Source organism: Diplotaxodon limnothrissa, linkage group LG7, assembly GCF_057381915.1.
Source record: "Diplotaxodon limnothrissa isolate DT_005_m linkage group LG7, D_limnothrissa_male_GT1.1, whole genome shotgun sequence".
Classification (NCBI taxonomy): Eukaryota; Metazoa; Chordata; class Actinopteri; order Cichliformes; family Cichlidae; genus Diplotaxodon; species Diplotaxodon limnothrissa.
This window is the reverse complement of record NC_140602.1, coordinates 39275129-39295628: the sequence shown is the minus strand read 5'-3', so window position 1 is coordinate 39295628 and position 20500 is coordinate 39275129. Positions and strand designations below refer to the sequence as shown.

The following is a 20500-nucleotide window of genomic DNA, read 5'->3' as shown; positions in this document are numbered from 1 at the left end:
TTCAATTAAACATTTGATGGAAACTGAATTATGCAGTGAGGTAATGTGTAAGGCACTGTTGCCTTGCCTTTGAATATTGCAATGTGCATTCATCTGATTGTGATCCCTCCTCTTGATATGCTTCTTTTCATGTCTGCCTCAGTTGTATACATGTAGATATTCATTAACCATCTTCCCCTCCCTTTTCTTCTCATTATTCTCTCTATAGTTCCCCCTCTGGAGCCTACTATCACTTGTAGGTCCAACACCTACCCTCAAGGTTTTTACTGCAGCTGGCACCAGCAGCATTCAACGTACATCAACACTACATTTGATGTGGAAGTACAGTAAGTGCATTTTATGCATATACAGATGTTTCAGGATGAAACCTGTGGATTTCTGAAGATTATTTCCTGTTATTTTTGCCATTATAATAATAAAACAGTAAGAGTGATACAATCATTTTGGTTCATATCTTAGTCCAACATGGCAAACAAACAAGTCTCGGTTGCCTAGACGAGTTTTAGCATTTTAGAAGTGGGTCTCTGTCAAGTTCTCTTTGAGACTCCCAGAATCCCACAGCCAACACCATGGCAGGTGCTTTCATTGAAGGTGTAACACTAATATTATTCTCTTTGAATAAAGATGAGGAATGGGCCATAGCTAAAGATTAATTAATAGCAAGCCCATGTCTTTAGTGTTCAGTGTTTGTGTTAAGTATCTGTATCATTCAGTCTTTAGTCTACAACAGTTTTTGCCTTTAAGCAGAAAACCTGCAACAGCTGTTCCTTTTTTCCCTGTTCTCTCACCTTTTTCTCTTCAGACATAACCAGCGTTCACTCGAGGTGAAGAAAGATTTGTTCCACAAGAACCGCTGCCATGTACGCTTCCCAGAGGTTTTCTCCAGCTTCCCCTACAAAGTTAATGTAACAGCCATCAATGCTTTGGGGAAAGCTTCTGCCACTAAAACTTTTGAAGAGTCCACTATAGGTAAAACATGCTCTGTGTTATGCTTTGTGGTTTCTGTTACATTCTCTTTTCCTGTTCCTTCACTCCGTTGCATCTTAAAGCACTCATGAAGTTGCGTGTGTTGACCAAATGTGACTCGAAATGAATTACAGGCTTTTTGCTGCAGCTACACAGAAAGGAAACAGTTGTGCTTTCTTATTAAGTTTTGCTCACAATTAGAGGGTTCCATTAAGCCCTGAATTCAAAGAGTTTAAATGAAACCCACACTGACATTTTGAAAATCTTACAAGTATTTGCTCCTAAACCGTTCCGCTCGCAACAAATTACCACTTTTTCATTAAAATCGTTATCCGCACATAGTTCAGGGACAAATGTAAAATGTTTTTCCCACAAAGATTGACGGGTATTTGGCAAAGGAAAAAACTAAAATGCCGAGTGTCAAGGCATCTCTTTGTGTGTGCCAACCGCCGAGCAATGTTAATGCATTTGTTTGCTCACAGATGACTGATTTCATTCATTTCTGGTTCCCTTTGGAGATTTGTTGCACACACAGCAATGCTTGGTGCCAGGAAGACATAGAAAATTGAAAATGCAATGGCCAAATAAATGTCACCCAGCTGATAGCAGAAGTGTACAGTTTTGTTTGGGGTTTTTTTGTTTGTTTTTTTAACCCACAGCATAGTCCATTAGCGAGAAACCCACTGACTGTGCATCCGTGCCATTACCAAAAGCAGCAGATAATAAACAATCGACCTCTGAACCTTTTCTGCAGCAAACAGTATTTAATTGAGGTTTGGACAGGATGTGATGGTCACAAATCAATGGTCTGGTTTCTCACTTTCCCTCAGCCAAAACACCAGCTGCCATATCAGCACATTTCTGATCTAAAAAAAACAAAAACAAAAGAAGCCATAAATGTGCTTCAAGGTTGATTTTTTTTTTACTTTCAATTAATTAATTCATTATGTGGCGAGTAATTTCAAAATTAACTTTGAATTGTGAAGTTTTTCATCAGTTACTCTACCAAAGGCTACATAATAACAGCAGTACTCTTGAAATTCACAAGCAACTCTGACTGGAAAGCAGTGAAGAGGAGAAATTCATTTTAAAGAAGGAATGAGGAGTACTTTGATAGATAAGGGAACTGCTGCCAGCAGTCCTCAGCTCTATTGCATTGCTTAGGGTGATATGGGTGTGCATGGTGCATAAACACACACAGACACCAATGGGGCTGTGAGCGATTGTGCGGAGTGTCGGTTGAGAGGGTTAGGTATTGAAAATGAGAGACAGAGAGAGAGAGGAAAGAAAGAAAGTCTGTGTGTGTGTGTTGTTCGTGTGCGAGTGTGTGTGTGTGTGTGTGTGTGTGTGTGTGTGTGTGTGTGTGTGTGTGTGTGTGTGTGTGTGTGTGTGTGTGTGTACACATAAGTAACCAAATGAGGCAGTGACATGCTCTGCCAAGCCCCGGACACAGGACTCATGAAAATGCTAATGGTAGCCGGATTAGTGCTTTGGCTGAGGAAATATCCCTCAACTATCGGTAATAGCAAAATACCCCACTGCAAAATACCATTTAATTCTTCCTTCTCTTCATTTCCTGAAAAGTGTAACTTTGCATTTCTTTCCCACCTTTATTTCCTCCTGTTTTAATTCCTTCCTTCCTGTTATCGCTCCCTCTCTTTTGCTATTATCAAACAATCATTTTATTTCACTTTTTTTCTGCATTTTTCGTCCATGCTTCTGGTTGTTTTATTTTTTTTAAGCCTTAAAACATACTTAGTTGCTTACAGCTACATATAGCTAGGTGTTACATACTCTGGTCTGAATAAAGTAAAGTTTGCTTCTTTTGAACTGTAGATCTACACGCAATCACTCGCTTTTCCTCCTGGATAACTGATACAGCTGTCATTGATCCCAAAGAGAAGCGGTGGCTACAGAAACTTTCTGTCACTGACTCTAGAAAACAAGCCCAAACCTTTGCAAAGTTGCAAAGTTTGCAAAGTTGCTAGTTGAAAGGCCAAAACTTCTAACAAAGTATGTTTTGAAACTTAGCCCTCCTGTCTCTCCTCACCTCATCTGTTCTTCGTTCCTGCATTGTTAAAAGTCTTTCTTATGCCATTCTATGATGTAAGTCACATTCATTTTCAGGGACAACGAGGCAGATCGTAAATAAATAAAACAATTTCATGCTTCCTGGTTCACTTCTGAATTCTGAGCAGGAGTAAGACGGTTCTCAACTGTCCTTGTTCATCCGACCAAAGCTGGGGCGGAATTAGATGAGATGAGATGTGTGTGCTTGCGTGTGTGTCCCTACATGTGCGTGCTGTGGGTGAAGTTACAAAGAGAACCCTCAAGGAAGCTCCACACTCATCAAATGATAACTTAAAGCTTTCTAGTGCCAAGATGATCAAACGCTAACTGATCTTGCCGAGCTTTAAAGGCTTCTACAGTTAAAGTATTTTCACTTACAACAAAGAGCTTTTTTTTGCTGGCAGTTCTGACAGCAGCCCACCTGAGCACCCGCTGTCATTCAGCTTTACTACATTACTCATCCAATGAGATGAAAGACAATATGTTGTAACCTAATTCCACCAGGTCAGAGTAGCTGCAGTAACTGAAATCATTGAAATTATTTGTTACTTGTGTCATGCTTTGAATTGTTTCTTAGAAGAGAGGTCTTCATTCGGGTGTATTAACTTGGGATAGTCTGTGGGGGCTACAATAGTCAGCCAGAAGTAACCAGTCAAAGTATATTTTTAATGTGTCTCTGCTGTTTCACCAAATGCTGAAGGTGCTCTTTCGGCCTGAGCTCTAGTGACTTATTTTAAAGTTCAATAAATCAGTTTGAGATGCAGTCATGAAAGGATGGTTATCAAAAATACTCAGCAAAGTAATCCTCACACTATTACACCTGGAGGCAGCATGGATACCTGTTTTCATGTTTATACCAAATTATGAGCCTACCGTCAGGATTCAGCAACAGAGATCGAGTCTCATCAGACCGGGATTTTTACTTTTTTTCCCAATCTTCTGTTTTCCAGTTTTGTAGACTCAGTTTCCTGTTCTTAGCTGACAGGAGTGGCATCCCCTTCAGGGTCTGACACATTGTACGTTCAGAGAAACCCTTCTGTTTCCTTGGTTGTAACAAGTGGTTATTTCATTTACTGTTTCCTTCGAACTAGTCTGGCTGTTTTCCTCAGACATCAACAAGACATTTTTGCCCAGAGAACTGTTGGACACTGGCTATTTTCTGTTTTTTGGACCATTGTCTGTAAACCCTACAGATGGTTGTGTGGGAAAATCCCAGTAGATCAGCAGTTTCAGAAATACTGGACCATCTGGTACCAACAACCATGCCATGTTCAAAATTATTCTTTACCTCAAAGCTGCGAAGAAGAATTTTAGAATTTTGTAAAATTCCTCTTGGAAGAAAAAAAAAAAGATACCAGCTTTAGTAATAAGATCTCGCATTGTATAACTTAAAAAAATAACACAAAATGAAACTTCAAACTTTGTGTAACTTAAACAAATTAAAACCACAGTCGTGCAAAGATTAGTCCTTAAATTTAGCCAACAGAATTGCTTGTGCTTTGGCTTTTGACTCTCTTTCGCGCGTGCAATCTGTCCATTCACAAATTCAAAAACAGGCTACTTTCAGAAACGAGATTTTGATTTGGGACTTCATTACAAAAACTCTCAACTGTCATTACACCTTAGACAAGATTCAATGATCAATGTGCAAGATAACACTGCAGATCAATTTTCCCATTTGTGCAAGTGCACTGCTAGACGATGTCATCCAGCACATCAGTGAATTGATGTCCAGATTTTGTTCTTTCTGAAAAGCCTATTTATTTGAAGAAAAAAAACAGGCTACACCATTAGGTAGAGGGAATAGACACATGGCAGTCGTGTTAGAAACAGTAAATCAGAGCATTTCAGAGAAAACGAAAAATACATGCATGTATAAATAAATGCACAGCACTCTTTTGCAGAATTTACCCTTTTTATGTTTAAAGAGACCACATGTTGAAGCTATATATCAGATACATTTTCCACCATTTTTAAAAGAAAAAAATTAGTTTGTCTCTCGTCTGTGAAAGATTAGATTTTTATGTTACAGTACATCGACAAAGGGGAAAATAAGGGACTGCAGTTACTGTGCAATATGAGACTGAGGATAGAGGGCCAGTAATGTGGACACAAATGAAAGAACAAAGCTAAAGCTGGAATGACAGGCGTTTTTAGGCCAGGCAAGAACATATCGAACAACGGGATGTCAAAAAAATTGAAACCCTGTGATCACATTTTTTGTCTTTCTTTTTGTTTATGTTTCTATAGCTTGTTAAATCACATGGTTGATTTTATCTTCAAACTAATTCTGGGCATATAGCTGACAATATTTTTTTCCTGGTATTTGCATTGCACAAATTTAAATCTGCATTTGCATCGGTCAGTAATGTCCAAACACTTCTTGTCTCGGTAAATTTCACACCCTTCTTTTAAGTGTAAATCCTCTCTTTCTTTTATCTCTCATATAAAAAAAGCACTCCTTTGTCACGCCCCAGCTGCTATCGCAGAGGTCATCAAGTGAAGGATGTGTTCATTACTCATGCAACACAAAGCTACTAGTATATGTTTCAGGTGTTTAAAAACCTAAGGGACGCCCCACCCAGACATATTTCTCGCTGTTTTGTTCTGTGCTTGCACATGTTTTTCCTCTGTTAGGTGCTGTTGAACAAAGAAAATTTATTCTCTCTGGTCTCTGCTGGCTTTACATTGCTCTTGCTCTGCCAGCATGCAATTTTCTTTTTCTTTTCTTTGTGTGCTTCCCTAGTTTTTTTGGGATTTTTAAAATTTACTTGAAAGTCAAAAAGAGATTGTTAACATCTCTTTCTCGAGTGAGAAAGCAGTCTTGTTTGTATGTGCCAACAGCCATCTTTCGTATTTTCAATCATTAATTATGTGCTGCCTGTTTATGAGTCTTCATAAGTATGCATTACCTTTTTATCCACATTGCTTTCATCCACTGCTGCCATCAGTATGTTATCAGACATTGAGATTATTACTGTGGTTTTCCATTTGCTTGTGTAATGCTATGTTTGCATCTAGATGGGAAAGGGTTTCATGTAGCTTAAGTGGCAGGCCGGTGTGTTCCCTTGTGGGAGTGATCTAACAAAGACTGGGTCATTCAATATCATCTGAAAAGCTTTCAATTGAATTCTCTCAATCTCTCTGTCTTGGTGTGTTCCTCAGTGGACAGGTATTCAGACACACATGCCTTTTCATTGGGGAGTGATGGCTTCTCATCTTCTGTCTTGCCACAGATACCTCAGACACTTTTTTCAGCTAAAGCTTTTTATTTCAGTTCAGCCTTATTTAAAGTCTTTCTTGCATTAGAATACATTGCGACCTTAAGCATGTACTAATAATAATGGTAGTAGCAATATTAAATAGATCCCTTCTATCATGTCAAGACTTGCAAGATATAATAAAAAAATAATAAAAATTCTAAATCATGTTTCAGAGGCTGGAAGATCCTAAATAGTGAATGTATTCTGTCTTCAATTCAACAGGTGCTTCTGTTACACCACCCCTGCCTGTCTTTTCCCCTTCCTGCATGTTTCAAAGCTCTCACTTTTCATTGCAAGTTTTTATTTGTGCAGATATTTGCTGGACAAATAGTGTTGCAGGTCTTTGGTGAAAGTTCATATTTGTTGTTCTCTAAATTGACATTTCACCAATTAACCTTGAGAGTGCAGCCAATTGCTGCTGACCACTGCTAGACTTGAAACTATGAAAATTGTTGTTATTCTTCTAAAGTAAAAAAGAACAAAAAAGTGTGCAATGATATAAATAAGTATCATTAAAGTAACAAGTTAATGCCTTAACTCCACCTTTATGACACAATTTAGTGCTATATAAAACATTATGCAACTGTCTGAGTGACCTTAATATTCCCCTTTAACTAACTGTTTATACCCACTTTACAGTAAAGCCAGACCCCCCGGAACGTGTGACAGCGACCCCGATCCGCTTCAACCCTCGGAGACTGGAGGTATCCTGGCACAGCCCCGCCACGTGGCCTGACATAGATAACTTCCCTTTAAAGTACTTCCTTCGATACCGGCCGCTCATCCGAGAGCAGTGGCAGCATGTGAGTACCTTTTACACTAGTGCTCACAAAGGCCCCCCCTCCCCCAAAACATGGTGCGATGAGAAATACGATGTGACGTGTTGCTATGCCATTATGAAAAAGGTTTTATCCAGTGGAGCAGAGAAAATTAGCTTTATTAGTTAGTTTTTTCTTCTACATTTGATCAATAGTATTTCCCAAGGTAAATTGAACATAGAAATTGTTTGTTTTTTTTAAAAATCCCTGTCAAGAGATGCCTCTGAGAACAATTACTGAATATTACGAAAAATTGGAGTTTGATCCCTGGTCAGACAGACACAATTGCTCGGCTGCTTTGGTGTATGTTACTTAATCTGAGTATTTTTTTTGTGGGTTCAATTCCCTGAGGGCTTCATACAGTAAAAGCATATGTGTCCACTATAGGATTCCTGGGATAAAAGCTCTGTCTACCAAGGTCTAATATTACAGGGTTATTAACATGTCAATGGTTTGCTAAGGTGTTGTTCCAAGAGCTTGAGTTACAGAGCCTGGCTTGGAATCACATGGACACACTAACACACACAAATTATAAACCAATACCTTTTTTTCTCTTACTTCATTCATCTTGTCTGTCCTTCAACACCTTCTTGTGTCACTGTCTTTGTATTTCACTCCACCACCCTCACCCCCAGTTTCTTTGTTTTACTACTTTTCCTCTCAGCTTTCTTTGGTTTGAACTGCGGAAAAGTTCGTCTGATGGTACTTCTTTGTTTCTTACTTATTCTACACTTCAAATAAGAAGAGTTTTGGCAAGGTTGTAGTTCTGTACAGCAAACCTTAAAGCATTTTGGTGTCGAGTTATTTCGTGATAGTGATTTAGGTCTATTCACCCTCCAAGCAGGCCATCATGAGCTTTACAAGAAAGGGGAAAACAACTGCAAAGCTGAACCGAAGACATCAACAAAAAATCCAGGCATCCTTTATTAAACCCTCCTCCTGATAAGCTGGCTTTAAGACCCTTCACAGCAATGAACTGAAAGTCTAAATAATTGCTCAGCTGAAAATTAATTAGAGCAATTAGAGCAAATGGTTTAATGTTTCGAATGAGTCATGAAGTACAAGAATTGCCAAGTCCCTGCTTCTCAAGTGTGGGGATTTGTTCAGTTTTGTATAATTGACTGCCAAATTGCTTTTAGGTTTTAGGTAACATAATAGGTATTTGGTTTTAAAGAACAGAATGGGAACAGCCAGCAGAACCAAGTTCACTTAGTTATTACCACATCTCTCACATCCTTACAAACACAAAGAAGCGATATCAGAAATGATATATAATCTCTTTGTGTTACATCTTTCTACAAATCTTCCGTGACACAGTCACACATATGAATGGCAAAGTGCTATTTTATAAACACGTTGACATTCAGTCACTTCCTGCCTCTCTGTAGTTATAATAAAGCCTCAGATCTTTGTGGTTCCAGCTGATGATTAAATCTGACACACACACTCAAAGTTTTTCTTCTCCCCCTTGCTGCTAATCAATCAATATGTGAACCGACGCGTGACCTGAAAGTTGGGAAACCTTAAGTCAATATTTGGATTTGGTAAGGAGACATAATTTGGAAATTGCATAAATAGAGTCGATGACAGCTGAAAACTCCAAGGTTTTCCGTTTTTGCGGCATTCTTTGATGAATGTTATTGTGGTCACGGTTTTTATTTTTGCAGCCGTTAGTGTGGTTTTCTGAAGGGGAAATTCCGACACCATCACCTCTGGACTTGTGAGCACTTTATAGTTGTGCTTCTGGCTCCCTTTGTTAACAGTCGGTTAACCGTGTTGGCACTGTTCTCAATCACACAGAAAGTGTGTGCTGAATTTGTATTTGTATGAGTTGCCTAATTTCTCCACTAACTTTTACGATTATGCCACTTCATTGAAAAGGTTGAGTGGCAACTAGCAGACAGCCTTGTCATGTTAGAGTACCATTTATTATTAGAGATGTTATAAATGTAATACATTTGTCTAAACCTCGACATAACCTTCTACATTTACACTTTTTTGCAATTGTAATACGCTGGTATTGAGCTTATTGACACTGGTTTGAGTAAAAACACACCCAGAGTAGGTTGATTGAAGAACGAATGACACAGCAACCAAAATTGCAGCTTCAGTTGCAAATATTTTGGCTTCTTGATTACTTCCACACCGTCTTGTTTGAAGAATAGTAAATAGGGCAGACAAAGCTTCTTTCAGATAATTTTGAATGCCACTATACAAGTGAACCTACTACTTCTCCTGCCGCTCCCTTATGCGCAAGGGGTCGCCACAGCAGATGGATGACTTGGCACAGCCCTCCCAGGGATTTGTGTCTCTTGTGTCTCTTTCCAAACTTGAACCAGGGATCTTTCATGTGTTAGACCACATTATTAGACCACATCGTTGCAGAAATTTAAAATACACTGAATCAAGAACTGTACTACTATAAAAAAAAAAAAAAGTTTATTTTAGAAAACCCAGCTTTTGGCTTGCTACTGCCCTTGTTGAGGATGGGTTTAATGACTATCTATGGTAGTGCACTGTAGCAGCAGATATTTGGATTTAGAACTATCAAGCTGTGACATAAATCAGTAATTGAAGTTTAATGAGGCTGCCAAAATAAAACGCACTATTTACTGCCCCCCATATATACTTGATTGATTTTAGTATCAGAGGTTTAATACAACTTGAAGTGCTTAGTGTTGCTTAGGAATTCTCCTTTAATGTGGTCGGACAGCAGAGCTGGGTGCGAATGGCTTTCACATGTTATATTTTGAAATGTGTTTTCAGTCAGAAATGAAAGCGGTCATGTGATCAGACTGATCCTCAGAAGAAACCATCCATCGTGCTGAAGAATGAGGGGATGACTGGGACAGATAGGTAGAGTGATGGAAAGTCAGATGGGTGGAGGCAAATGAGGAAAAGTTTTGAAGTAGAGATGAATGGAGTGCGTTAGAGAAGGAGATTGGGCGTTAATGGACAGCAGATGCTCATAGATACAGTAAAACGAGACACATAAATGAGATAGACATGCATAGATACACAGATGCATTTGAACTCGAGTCCAAGACAAGGGGGACAGAAATATAATACAAAGTCCACATTTGAAAAGATGTAAGGTGAAATTGAGCGCATAAGACTGAAACCATATTAGTTGATTATGAAAAGTGACAGAAGAATGGATGGTTAGGGAGAGAGGTATGGAGAGAAAAAGAGAAATTGCTGTATGGAGAGCAGTGTGACAGATAAATGGATGAAAGTTGGAGAGACGTAAAGAAAAAGGGAGCACAAGAGGCTGCTTTGAAAGTGAAGTTTTATAGGCTATTGGTTACCTGGTGTTTGAAGTTTAAGGGAGGTAGATGAATGGTTCATTGGGGGGGGATGAGAAAATATATCTGAAACATTTTAAGCCTTAAACTAGTGGAGTGAATGGAGAAAAAGGGAGGGGGAAAAGCTTTAGACTTAGCAGAAACAAGCCCATTGGGGAATTGAATTGTACATATATTTTTTTAACCTTTAAGTAGGTGTGCCAGACATAAAAACAGCTACAAAAACACTAAAAACCAACAGAATGGTGCTCTTATTGAGCTAGTGGTGGTTTGTAAATGGATGTAGTGCAAAGTAAAGTGCAGCATTAACAGTGAAGCCCCCCCCCCACCACCTAAATGTTATTTCTCTTAGATAGCTGAACTTCATGGCATGGAATAATTTACTGCTTTGCTGGATTTCGAAATGGGAACGCTTTTTAAATGTTTATTTTTCTGTGCCTGCCAAACAACTGATTTGTGTAAAATTACAACTAGTTTAGGAGTCTTGGTACTGAGCTTTTTTCAGATCATGAAGCTGCTATTACACATTTGAAACAGTGCACAGTCATTTAAAAAAGAACGTTTTTGTAGTCCTGTGAAACCCTAAATACAGCCTAACTGCTTCCATAGGAATTAGTAGGGCAAGCAGCATCCAAGTGCTGCTAATTAAATGCCCTCAATCATCAGTGACCCCCTCTTTCACGAGCACGAGTTTGAAGGATTGCTACATCCTAAAGTCAGACTGTGCAGTCCAACAGCTACATCTCCACTCAAGTCCACAGGCCTCAGTTAGCATGTGCAAATAGAAGAAAAAAATGCTAAAAAGTTGCAAAACACTGAAAAAGTATGAAGAAATTAAGACAAAGTGGAGCTGTTTGGCCACAAAGCATGGTGCCATGCTTGGTTAAAACCAAACACAACATATTAGTACAAACACTTCATACCAGTCAGACCTCAACCTGGCTGAAGTGCTGTAGCAGGACCTTAACAGAGCTGTATATAAATAAATGTGTTTATATGTGTGTGTATATATATAAATTCTATGAGCTACCTAACCATGAGATGTACTTAGTTTTTCACAGCATAGAGTAATGTGATTTGTAACACACACATATTGCCCCTAGGAACAAGTAAGTCACCGATATGTGATTCCCTTGTAGTTCAGTAAAAGCAAAAAAAAACCAAAAACATATTAATTATTGATCAGTAACTCGCTGTAAAACAATGTAGGATGATGTGCGTGAGCTGGCATCTTAGTTGTTGGCAGATAGCCACACTTCATACACATCATTATCACACCACTGTGTTATATCCCTAGATTCATCAGTGGTCATTTCACAACAAGGAATGCACATACTTGCTCCCAACCCTTTACTGACTCTTTGTCATCAACAGGTTTCAATTATTACAAATTAAGCAAGTGAGTGTTAAAAAAAAGGAGGATTTAATCCATGAAACTTCCTCTTCCCCTGTTCATAAAATTGAATTTCTTTCATTTAGTGTCAACTAAAAACACCTTAAATTCAGAGAATGACCGCAGCCACCGTTTCGCTTCACATTACGTCAGTACACTTTATCAAGAGCGAATTATCAAAATGAGAACAGAAACAACACATGAAAATGCATCTGTATATCTCTAAATGGTCGGTGAATTGTTTTGTTTCCCATGGCCTTGTGTGCATTGTTTCCTCACGCTCCCTTCAGACAGAGGTGAGCTCATACACTCACAGCAATTAAAGCAATGGACCAGTAACTGTGATAAGAACAATTTCAGATTGCTCAATATTCAGTTCATGGTATGAAACTGCATCTGCTGTGCTGTAATTGCCCTTTGGGGATGATGCTGAACTCCAGGCAAGTGAAAACACAGATATTTTCATGCAGACTCGGAAACACACACAGAGACAGATACGCAGATATGCAATTAAATGCTGGTATGCATATAAATCAATACTCACAAATATCACTGCACACATACATTCTTTTGCTTCATAATTACTAAGCCTACCATGCATACAAATGTCAAGAAATCTCTAGAACATGCATGTGTGTATATGCAAAAGCAGCAAACACATAAATTATTGCTTATATTGATAGACTAAGGTGGTTAGTATTGGCAATATGCTGAAATAACCTTTTGCATTTCTGCAAACACCATGTCCACCTACAAATACATACAGCATTCATACACCAGACATAGTGAAAAACAAGAACTGGACAAAAGATGAATAACCACCATGTTAAATACATAAATTCAGAGAAACTGATGGAATAAATGCAGCAGTCGAAGCAGAAAGAAAAGAGGCAGACCTATTTTTTTTCCTTCTTTAATCTTCATCTGCTTGAGCAAAACAGATTAGCCTTTCATTCATTTATTTATTCCACATGTGTGCTGCATCCTCTCTCCGCCATTCATTCTTCTCCCACCTCACATTTGGTCAAGCTTCTGTCTTTTTCCTTTCAGTTTTTATCCCTCCTTTCTTCTCCTCGCTCCTCCTAATTTTTTTTCCAGCTTACGTACCGTATTGTTCCCGTCTTGCCATCAGTCCTTTTCCACCTCTCTCCATCTGTTCATCCAATGTGTGTGTATGTTTGCCAAAAGTCTCTCTCATCTAGCAAGCACTTAGATGGATCAATAGTGAGGCACGAGTTGTATTTGTGTGTGCGTACGTTTTAGTTTTGATTTTGGAACATAAATCTGTTTACACAGTCATACGGTATTTCGGGAGGGGTCAAAAAGCAAGTCCTTGGTAATTTTAAGGTTGGAGTCTTGATTTAAGGTTTGGGTAGTGCTAGGCAAGAAGTAGTACGGTTAAGGATATGCTCTAAAGGATTTAATGTAATCTCTTTGGAAGTGATGGAAACATGAAGTCACAATTCACATGCACTGCTCATAGTGAGCGTATTTGATTTTTCTGTAAATTTTTTATGCATATGGTGCGTAACTAGAGTATTGTATTTTCATGAATAACATTATCATGGCAAAGAAAAAGCAGAGATTGGCACTGAATAAGAACTTACTGATGTGCACATCATGAAAGCGAAAAAGTGCTTCTGAACTTTCTCCATCTTCTCTTTATTTCCACCGTTTCTCTTTTTATGTCCAAATTTCCACCTTTGTGTTTACTTTTCACCTTTCCCTCCCACTCTACCATTAGTTTCTATTTCCAGCTTCCACAATCTCTTTTTTTCCCCCTTTCACCCGCTCGTTCATCGACATATGCACCCTTCCACCCATGCATTAAGCCACCTGTCTAACCATCCGTCCCTCAAGCCATCTATTTGTATCTATAGGTGCACATGATAAATGTGTAGACCTTGTTTGGGAAAAACATCCCATCTAAAGGACGCTGCCACAGACAGATCATTTATCAAACCCCATCATCCTAACACTCAAGCACATAGACACACAAACTGCACGTTCAGTGCCATCACATATAAAAGTCACCATCATTAGGCTGTGCTGTCAAAATACATTACAGCTGGATCAAAACCTTTACATATACTCAAAAACATTTTGCACAGGGAGACAGAGAGAGTGGCATGGTCTTACACTGTGCAAACTCTTAGCATTTTATTAATATGAACTTTTTTTTTATTATTTAATAATTGAATATGACAGTTACATATATTCCCCACAAGAGAAGCCTAAAGATTCTCTAAAGGGGGGAGGGGGGGGGGGTTAACAAGTTAAAAGAGGGCATATGAGTCATCCAAGAGAGAGGTCTTATCTTGTGTCTCTTTCCAAGATTGCAGTTGCAATATTTCAGCATTTTCTATTTGTAGTCCTTTAGATGTCTTACTGTGTAAGGGTGAAATGAAGATGAATGGGGCCACTGCCCTCTCTCTGCCTCTATTGATTTCTATATCACTGTGTCAGTCTGGCCTGTCACACACATATCTATCTGCTCTGACTTAGCATGATGGGGGGGTCTTGCTTCTCATGGTCAATATAGTTCTAATTAAATGAACATGACAGACACCAAATGAAGTCAACAAAGCCGTGTTAAGGATTTGGAAAAAAAAATATATACCTGCTGCTCTCAGTTCTCTCAAGTTCTCAGTCATGCTTCCCAGATTAGACTGAGTATAGAAAAACTGAAGACTGTGAGGTTTGTTTTACAAGGTGGGGCAACTCAGAGCACAGAGCGCCTGAAGATCGGGTAGCCTTGGCTCATTGACATGTTTCTCCTAAGCAGTTTTTTTGAAGTATGGTAAGGTTTACTGTCTTGCTAAGGGAGACTGCAGCCATTGAGGAGTGCCTTAACAATGCAGGTAATGCTTTATCAGCTGTGATTTTTATATGATAGTATGTTTCAAAATAACATCACACCATGTGGTTCTAATAAGAAAGTAGCCATTGTTGAGCAGCAGTTGAACAAAGCTCAGCATTAATACTTTGTTATCTTATAATTAATCATTTTAATCAGTCCTTGGTTCTTTCCCCCCTTTTAGAATTCACATTGTGAAACACTGCATCCTAATATAATTAATGCTATTTGTCATTTGTCTCATGGTTTTGATTATTTGAGAAATCAAAACATTATTTAATGGATGTCTGACTTCCCGTTCCGCACATGTCAAAGCAAAACATTCGAAGCTTTAAAAATAATTGTTTGGCGCAAATCTCACATCTAAATAACTCCTCTTCTGAGCTCATTCAGTTCATCCAATGACAAGTCTGTGTAAAACGGTAAAGCATGTCAGCTAATTCAAGGTTGAGGGTCCAATGCTTGGTTTTGCTCACCAGCATACTAAAATGGCCTAAGCAGGGAAACTTACCATGAATTCTCTGTATGAGTGGAGAAATATAACACTTACTGCAGAAGTGCTATGTAAATGCTGTTCATAATACGTGGACAATAACCCCTTTTTCCAATATAAGACCATGATTTTCCATTTACTGTCTTAATGTGTGTATAAGGTGTGACATGTCACAGCATCTACATAAGGATGTGTGCATCTTTAAAAAAGGGCAAGCTTTCATTTGATCAGCATTCAGAAAGGCAGGATTATGAGCTGATAAAGACATTCTGGAAATGTGACTTGAGCTTTTAAGAGTTTCTACAGTAGAGGAGTAGGAGAAAGATGAACTCTGATTTTAGGTTTTATGACATGTTCATGTTTCACATCCTTAACACGCTGGCAGATAGCATAAAACAGTGTTAATACAGAGCCAACTCCACCTCCTGTGTTGTTCAAATTACTGCACACTTTTTAAGGGTGTAAGGTCTAGTCTGGGATTTTCGATTGGCTGGTGGGGGGGTTCCTTTTACAGTAATTGCTGCTATGGTGATTGGGGCTTCAAAGAGAGAAATACTGTCTGAGAAATTACCCCTGGACCTAGTGTTCGTGTCCGTGTGTATGTGTTCTCAAATGGGAGGAGAGTGCGGCGGAAAAATGGGAGCTGTCAGTCAACCTAATGAGACCAACCTTCTGAATGCACACACACACACATACACACAGAGCGCCATCGGGCCAGTGGAAGTGCCATATAATTGGGTTTCCTTTCCAGGACAAGAGACATGCTCACTGGATTAGATCTGACCACCGACGCCAATTCCCTCCATGTCTCCTTCTTTCTGCTTTTTCTTCTCTCTTTTGCATCCTCTTTTCTCAGCCTCTTCATTTTTTCCCCTGGTTTTTCTGTCTGGTATTTCTCCTTTCTCCTTACTGGTCAGCATGTCTTATTGTCCTTTCCAGGTCAGCATTCAACCTGTAGCTTTATCATGAATGGCCTTGCAGATAATGTGTACAACAAAATATGATATCTTAGCATGCATTATCACAATCATACAAGTTACAATTACAACTGTATTATTATACAAAGCCCGCCATGATCACTGCAGTCCTTTGGAGTTCCTCTGTTTCTTTTTATTTCCACTTCCACTTCACAATGAATTTGTACCTGTGCACGTTAAGATGAGAGTAACCTCTATTGATTCTACATGGAAAGTATTGTTTGTAGTTTTTCAACACTGAACAAAGTACTAGACAAGACAAGAGCAATGTGGGGCAAAACAATTAAAGAGAACACAAGAAAAATGAGGCATGAAACAAAATAAATGAGATGGGCAGAGAAGAGGAAAAGCAAAGGGTCACTTACTTTCCTTGTAGTTTCTTAAGCAATCCCTAAGGAATGTTCACAGCTCGTCTCTCTGCCTCTCCCAGAATCCCAGAACTTCTACAAAACCCCAGAACCCCTGTCTGGGGTTTTGTAGAAGTTTATTGTGTGTGTCTTTGTGCATATGTTATAACAGACTGAGAGTGACACAGTATTTACAAGCTGCTGTGAATAAAGTTAGAACAAAGAAGCAGAAAATATAGAGTGCATAATATATTAGTGTTAATTTCTGTCTTTACTACTAATGTAAAGTTTGTCATGCATTCCAGTTTTATAGAATGACAAGAAATTAGATGTGTACTTTATTGATCCTTACACAATACAGTCTATCAGGTTAAGTTTATCACAAGATTATTGCTCAGCAGTAATAATGTTGTATTATTTGGTTACTAGAGTAACCTGGGACCAAACTAAACAGAAGCTCCAATACCAGCACATTTGTCTAAGACAGAGTCCCCTGACCTTTTTTTAAAATATGACCACCACACCAGGCATTCTCACAATTATCCATTTAGTTATTTGTAGACACCGCTGTCAGTGTGATACAGTACTTGAACAGTTTTTTTTTTATTTCAGGATTTATTGTCTAATGCTTAAATTATATTTTTGTTAGGAGAATATATTTTTCTTGTAAGAAGTTGTTACATTGTTGCAGACCCAGCTCATGTTAAATGCAACTTGATTTAGCTTGTTAATGAATTAGTCAGTGTTGCTTAATCAGTTATCTACCTGTACCACTTTTATTTATGGTGCTTAACTAGCTTGCCACCTACCAGGCTCGTTAACTTGCTAGGCTGGTTAGTAAACTTATTTTGTGAAACGCAGGGTCAGTGTTAGCAGAAATCAAAAGTAACCACAGGGTAGTGCTCTCTCTTCCTTTGATCTTCACTGAGATATGTGGGTTATTTTGCTTTGCTTTGTTTTGGAGGAGTTTCTGCTGGGAAATGTCCTAAGAATGTAAATGCTGCTTCAAACACAGTTCATTCACTTTGAAACTTGCCAGTAACAATCAGTAGACACGACCCACCTTGGGAAGATGGCGTTAGCGGCAATTAAAGGTGAGGTTTGGTTACCGTTGTTTTCTTGTAACGTCAGCAAGTATCTTCAAACAGCCATGTTTGCATATGCTGTGTACAAACAAAAGACATATGTGTTTATTCATTAAACAAGAAACTGTAGTAATATTTTAGTAATTACCTCCAAAATAGTCCATTCTGTGGTTAGTCTATTATGGTTGAATTATTATCATATTATATCTCAGGGTTAGTGAATATTTACTCTGTCTTAATGAGACATGATTATGGCAAGATAAATATATATGTTTTTGGAGTGGCATTTTGTGTGCGTGTGTGTGTGTGTGTGTGTGTGTGTGTGTGTGTGTGTGTGTGTGTGTGTGTGTGTACCTGCTTGCCTGTCTGTCAGTGTGTAGAACTGCACATACAAATGTGTGGGCACACTTTTACATACAATTTAAATGAACACTAAACAATTTTAATGAGCGGTAAACAAGTCTGATGAACAGCTTTGAACAGCTCTATTTACAATAGATCAGCCCTGAAGACACATGTGAAACACATATCCCCACACACGCGCAAACACATGCACCCAAACACACACATACATACGTAAATTTACACTAACAACATTAAAACCACTGACAGGTGAGGTGAATCGCAATGTTTATCTCCTTACAAGGCAGTATTGTGCTGGGAAACCTTGGCTGCTGGCATGTGGATGTTATGGGACATGCACCAACACATAACAGACTTAACATACCCTCCAATGCGCCCCACTGCACAGCAAACAGTGGTCAAGGACGGTTCAAAGAGCACAATAAAGAGACTAATTTCTATGCATAAAGATTCACGAGGTACTTTGCATTGACCATTTATGGTTAAATGTGGCCATTTAAAGAGCCGATCCAGATATGCATATTTCCAGGTGGACTGCCATAAAAGGAACACTGTGTGCAAGTGTGTATGAAAAAATTGACTTTTTTTGTTCAAATAACTGTTAGTCTTTTCTGCTTGCGCACACTTTTAGTATGGATTATGCTCAGTTTTTTTAAGTAAGTCTGTAGGATCACAGAGACCTACATAGGTCCAGACAGGTGATTTTAATCAGTTTGGCTGATCACTGAACCTTCACCACCACATGGCACATCACACAGATTTGGTCTTGCAGTGTGAATGATCTGATAGTGTTTTTTGGCAGCAATAGCAAAAGCCCTTTCCAAAGTGAATCGCCTTGCATCTATCCTCAGCCCCTCCTCGCCACCTTCTTTTACTACGCGATATTAAGTGCTGCTTTCACTGCTCCCTGTTAGCCACTTGGCAACACAGCAACACATCCATCTCTCTGGAAATGTTTATTTGCAAGCTGTTTACTCCATTTACTCCTCCTCACATAGACATACGGTATATGTAGTTCATACACATGCTGATGTACGCATCCGTCGGTTCCGGTTCAGCCTCGCAAACACAAACAATAATGCAACAGACGTGTGCAGACATGATAATAAATACACGAATACAAAGAAACGCAAACACAATTGTACAAAGGCATATTTGCCTAAACTGGTGTATGTGTGTTTTCCAATATCGAATGTAAGCACCGACACACACACAGGAAAAATATATAGAAAAAAATAAAAGCCCAACAACACATACACACATAGTCAAACAGATGTGAGCAGATTAACATAGACATCACTATTCAAACATACACATACAGATTGCAGTCACTAAGGAATGCTGATAGAAGCAATGGCTGGATATGCTGGTTGGACAACATCTAAACAATGGAAGTTTTAGCCTCAAAGCCAGCGCAGACGTCTTTTAACCGATCCATATGCACACACAATATACACTGCAGTCTAACCACACGCACATGCTCAAATGATGTTGTTATTGCATTCCACTAATGAAATTAAGCCTATAAATGTAGCGCTTGGTTAGGCAGATAAAGACTAAGCTTCCTTCCAAACAGAGAGCGAGGGTGCAAGAGCTGAAAAATACATTGCCTCAGTTCAAGGCAATGTGGAAAACAGAGGGGTCAACTTTACATAGAGCGTGAGCGATGAGAGACGGCTTACAGGAATAAAGAGAAAGCGGTGATGCTGGGGTTGTTTCAGTGGGTTATTTGTCAGATTGACTACAGGTTTTCATATCCTGGAGGGGTGGAGAAGTAAAGGGGAAACTCCAGGCTGAGGCCTGGCTATGACTGTTAGTGGGTGAAAATTATATGGTGGCTGTGAGGGAGTTTTGATCAAATCACAAGACTCTTCGGAGCAGCTGCTAGTGATATTTCGAATTTTTATTATTATCACTATTATTATTTACTCCCCTACTTTATTTTGACTCTCATCCTCATCTGTTTTAGATTATTTGTTAGCGAATCAAAGCCAAAGAGAAAAATCACATAGTTTGTAAACATCCATCCATTGCTGGTTATGCTGTGCCTTAGTGCGTTCACAGGTGTTTTCAGTTTTGTTTTTGTTCTGTTTTTCTTTCTTCTTCATAAAAGAAGCAGTTTAGAAAACTTGGCTACGCTGTTGCCTTGTTGATATCCTCTCCGTTCATCTGACTGCTGACTTTTTTTGTCGTTTGCTCGATACTTTCACTTTTCACTTTAGTGAAATTGCTGCATTCCCAAACATCAGTAATTAACATGGTGTCAAAACCTAGAAACAATAGCCAGAGATGCTAATGAAGAACCTAAATTACTTGAGTGTAATTAACAGTGAGCTGTGAGTTTATGGTGAAAAGAAAGGAAAAAAACAACATTTGAATATTTTTTTTCCTTGCTGCTGCAGGTGTTGATGACATTCATGTAAATGTCTGTGTAATTGCAGTCTTTTCTGACATTACTGGAATTCTCACCTAGATAAACATTACCATAAATATAATTTAGAAGATAGCTAGGTGGGCATCAGTAGCACGTGTTGTAGTTTGTGTTGCAGAGTTGGAATTATCA

General features: G+C 38.8%; 1 protein-coding gene across 2 annotated transcripts in view; it reads left to right on the top strand.

The window, feature by feature from the left end:
• The window catches only part of cntfr (ciliary neurotrophic factor receptor), a 233937-nt gene that overhangs the window by 196217 nt on the left and 17220 nt on the right, over positions 1-20500 (top strand). For both annotated transcript variants that reach the window (XM_085359687.1, XM_085359688.1), the window contains 3 exons: positions 209-326; positions 803-969; positions 6939-7102. In XM_085359687.1, coding sequence (XP_085215813.1) covers positions 209-326; positions 803-969; positions 6939-7102 — 449 coding nt within the window. The remainder of the gene's footprint in view (positions 1-208; positions 327-802; positions 970-6938; positions 7103-20500) is intronic.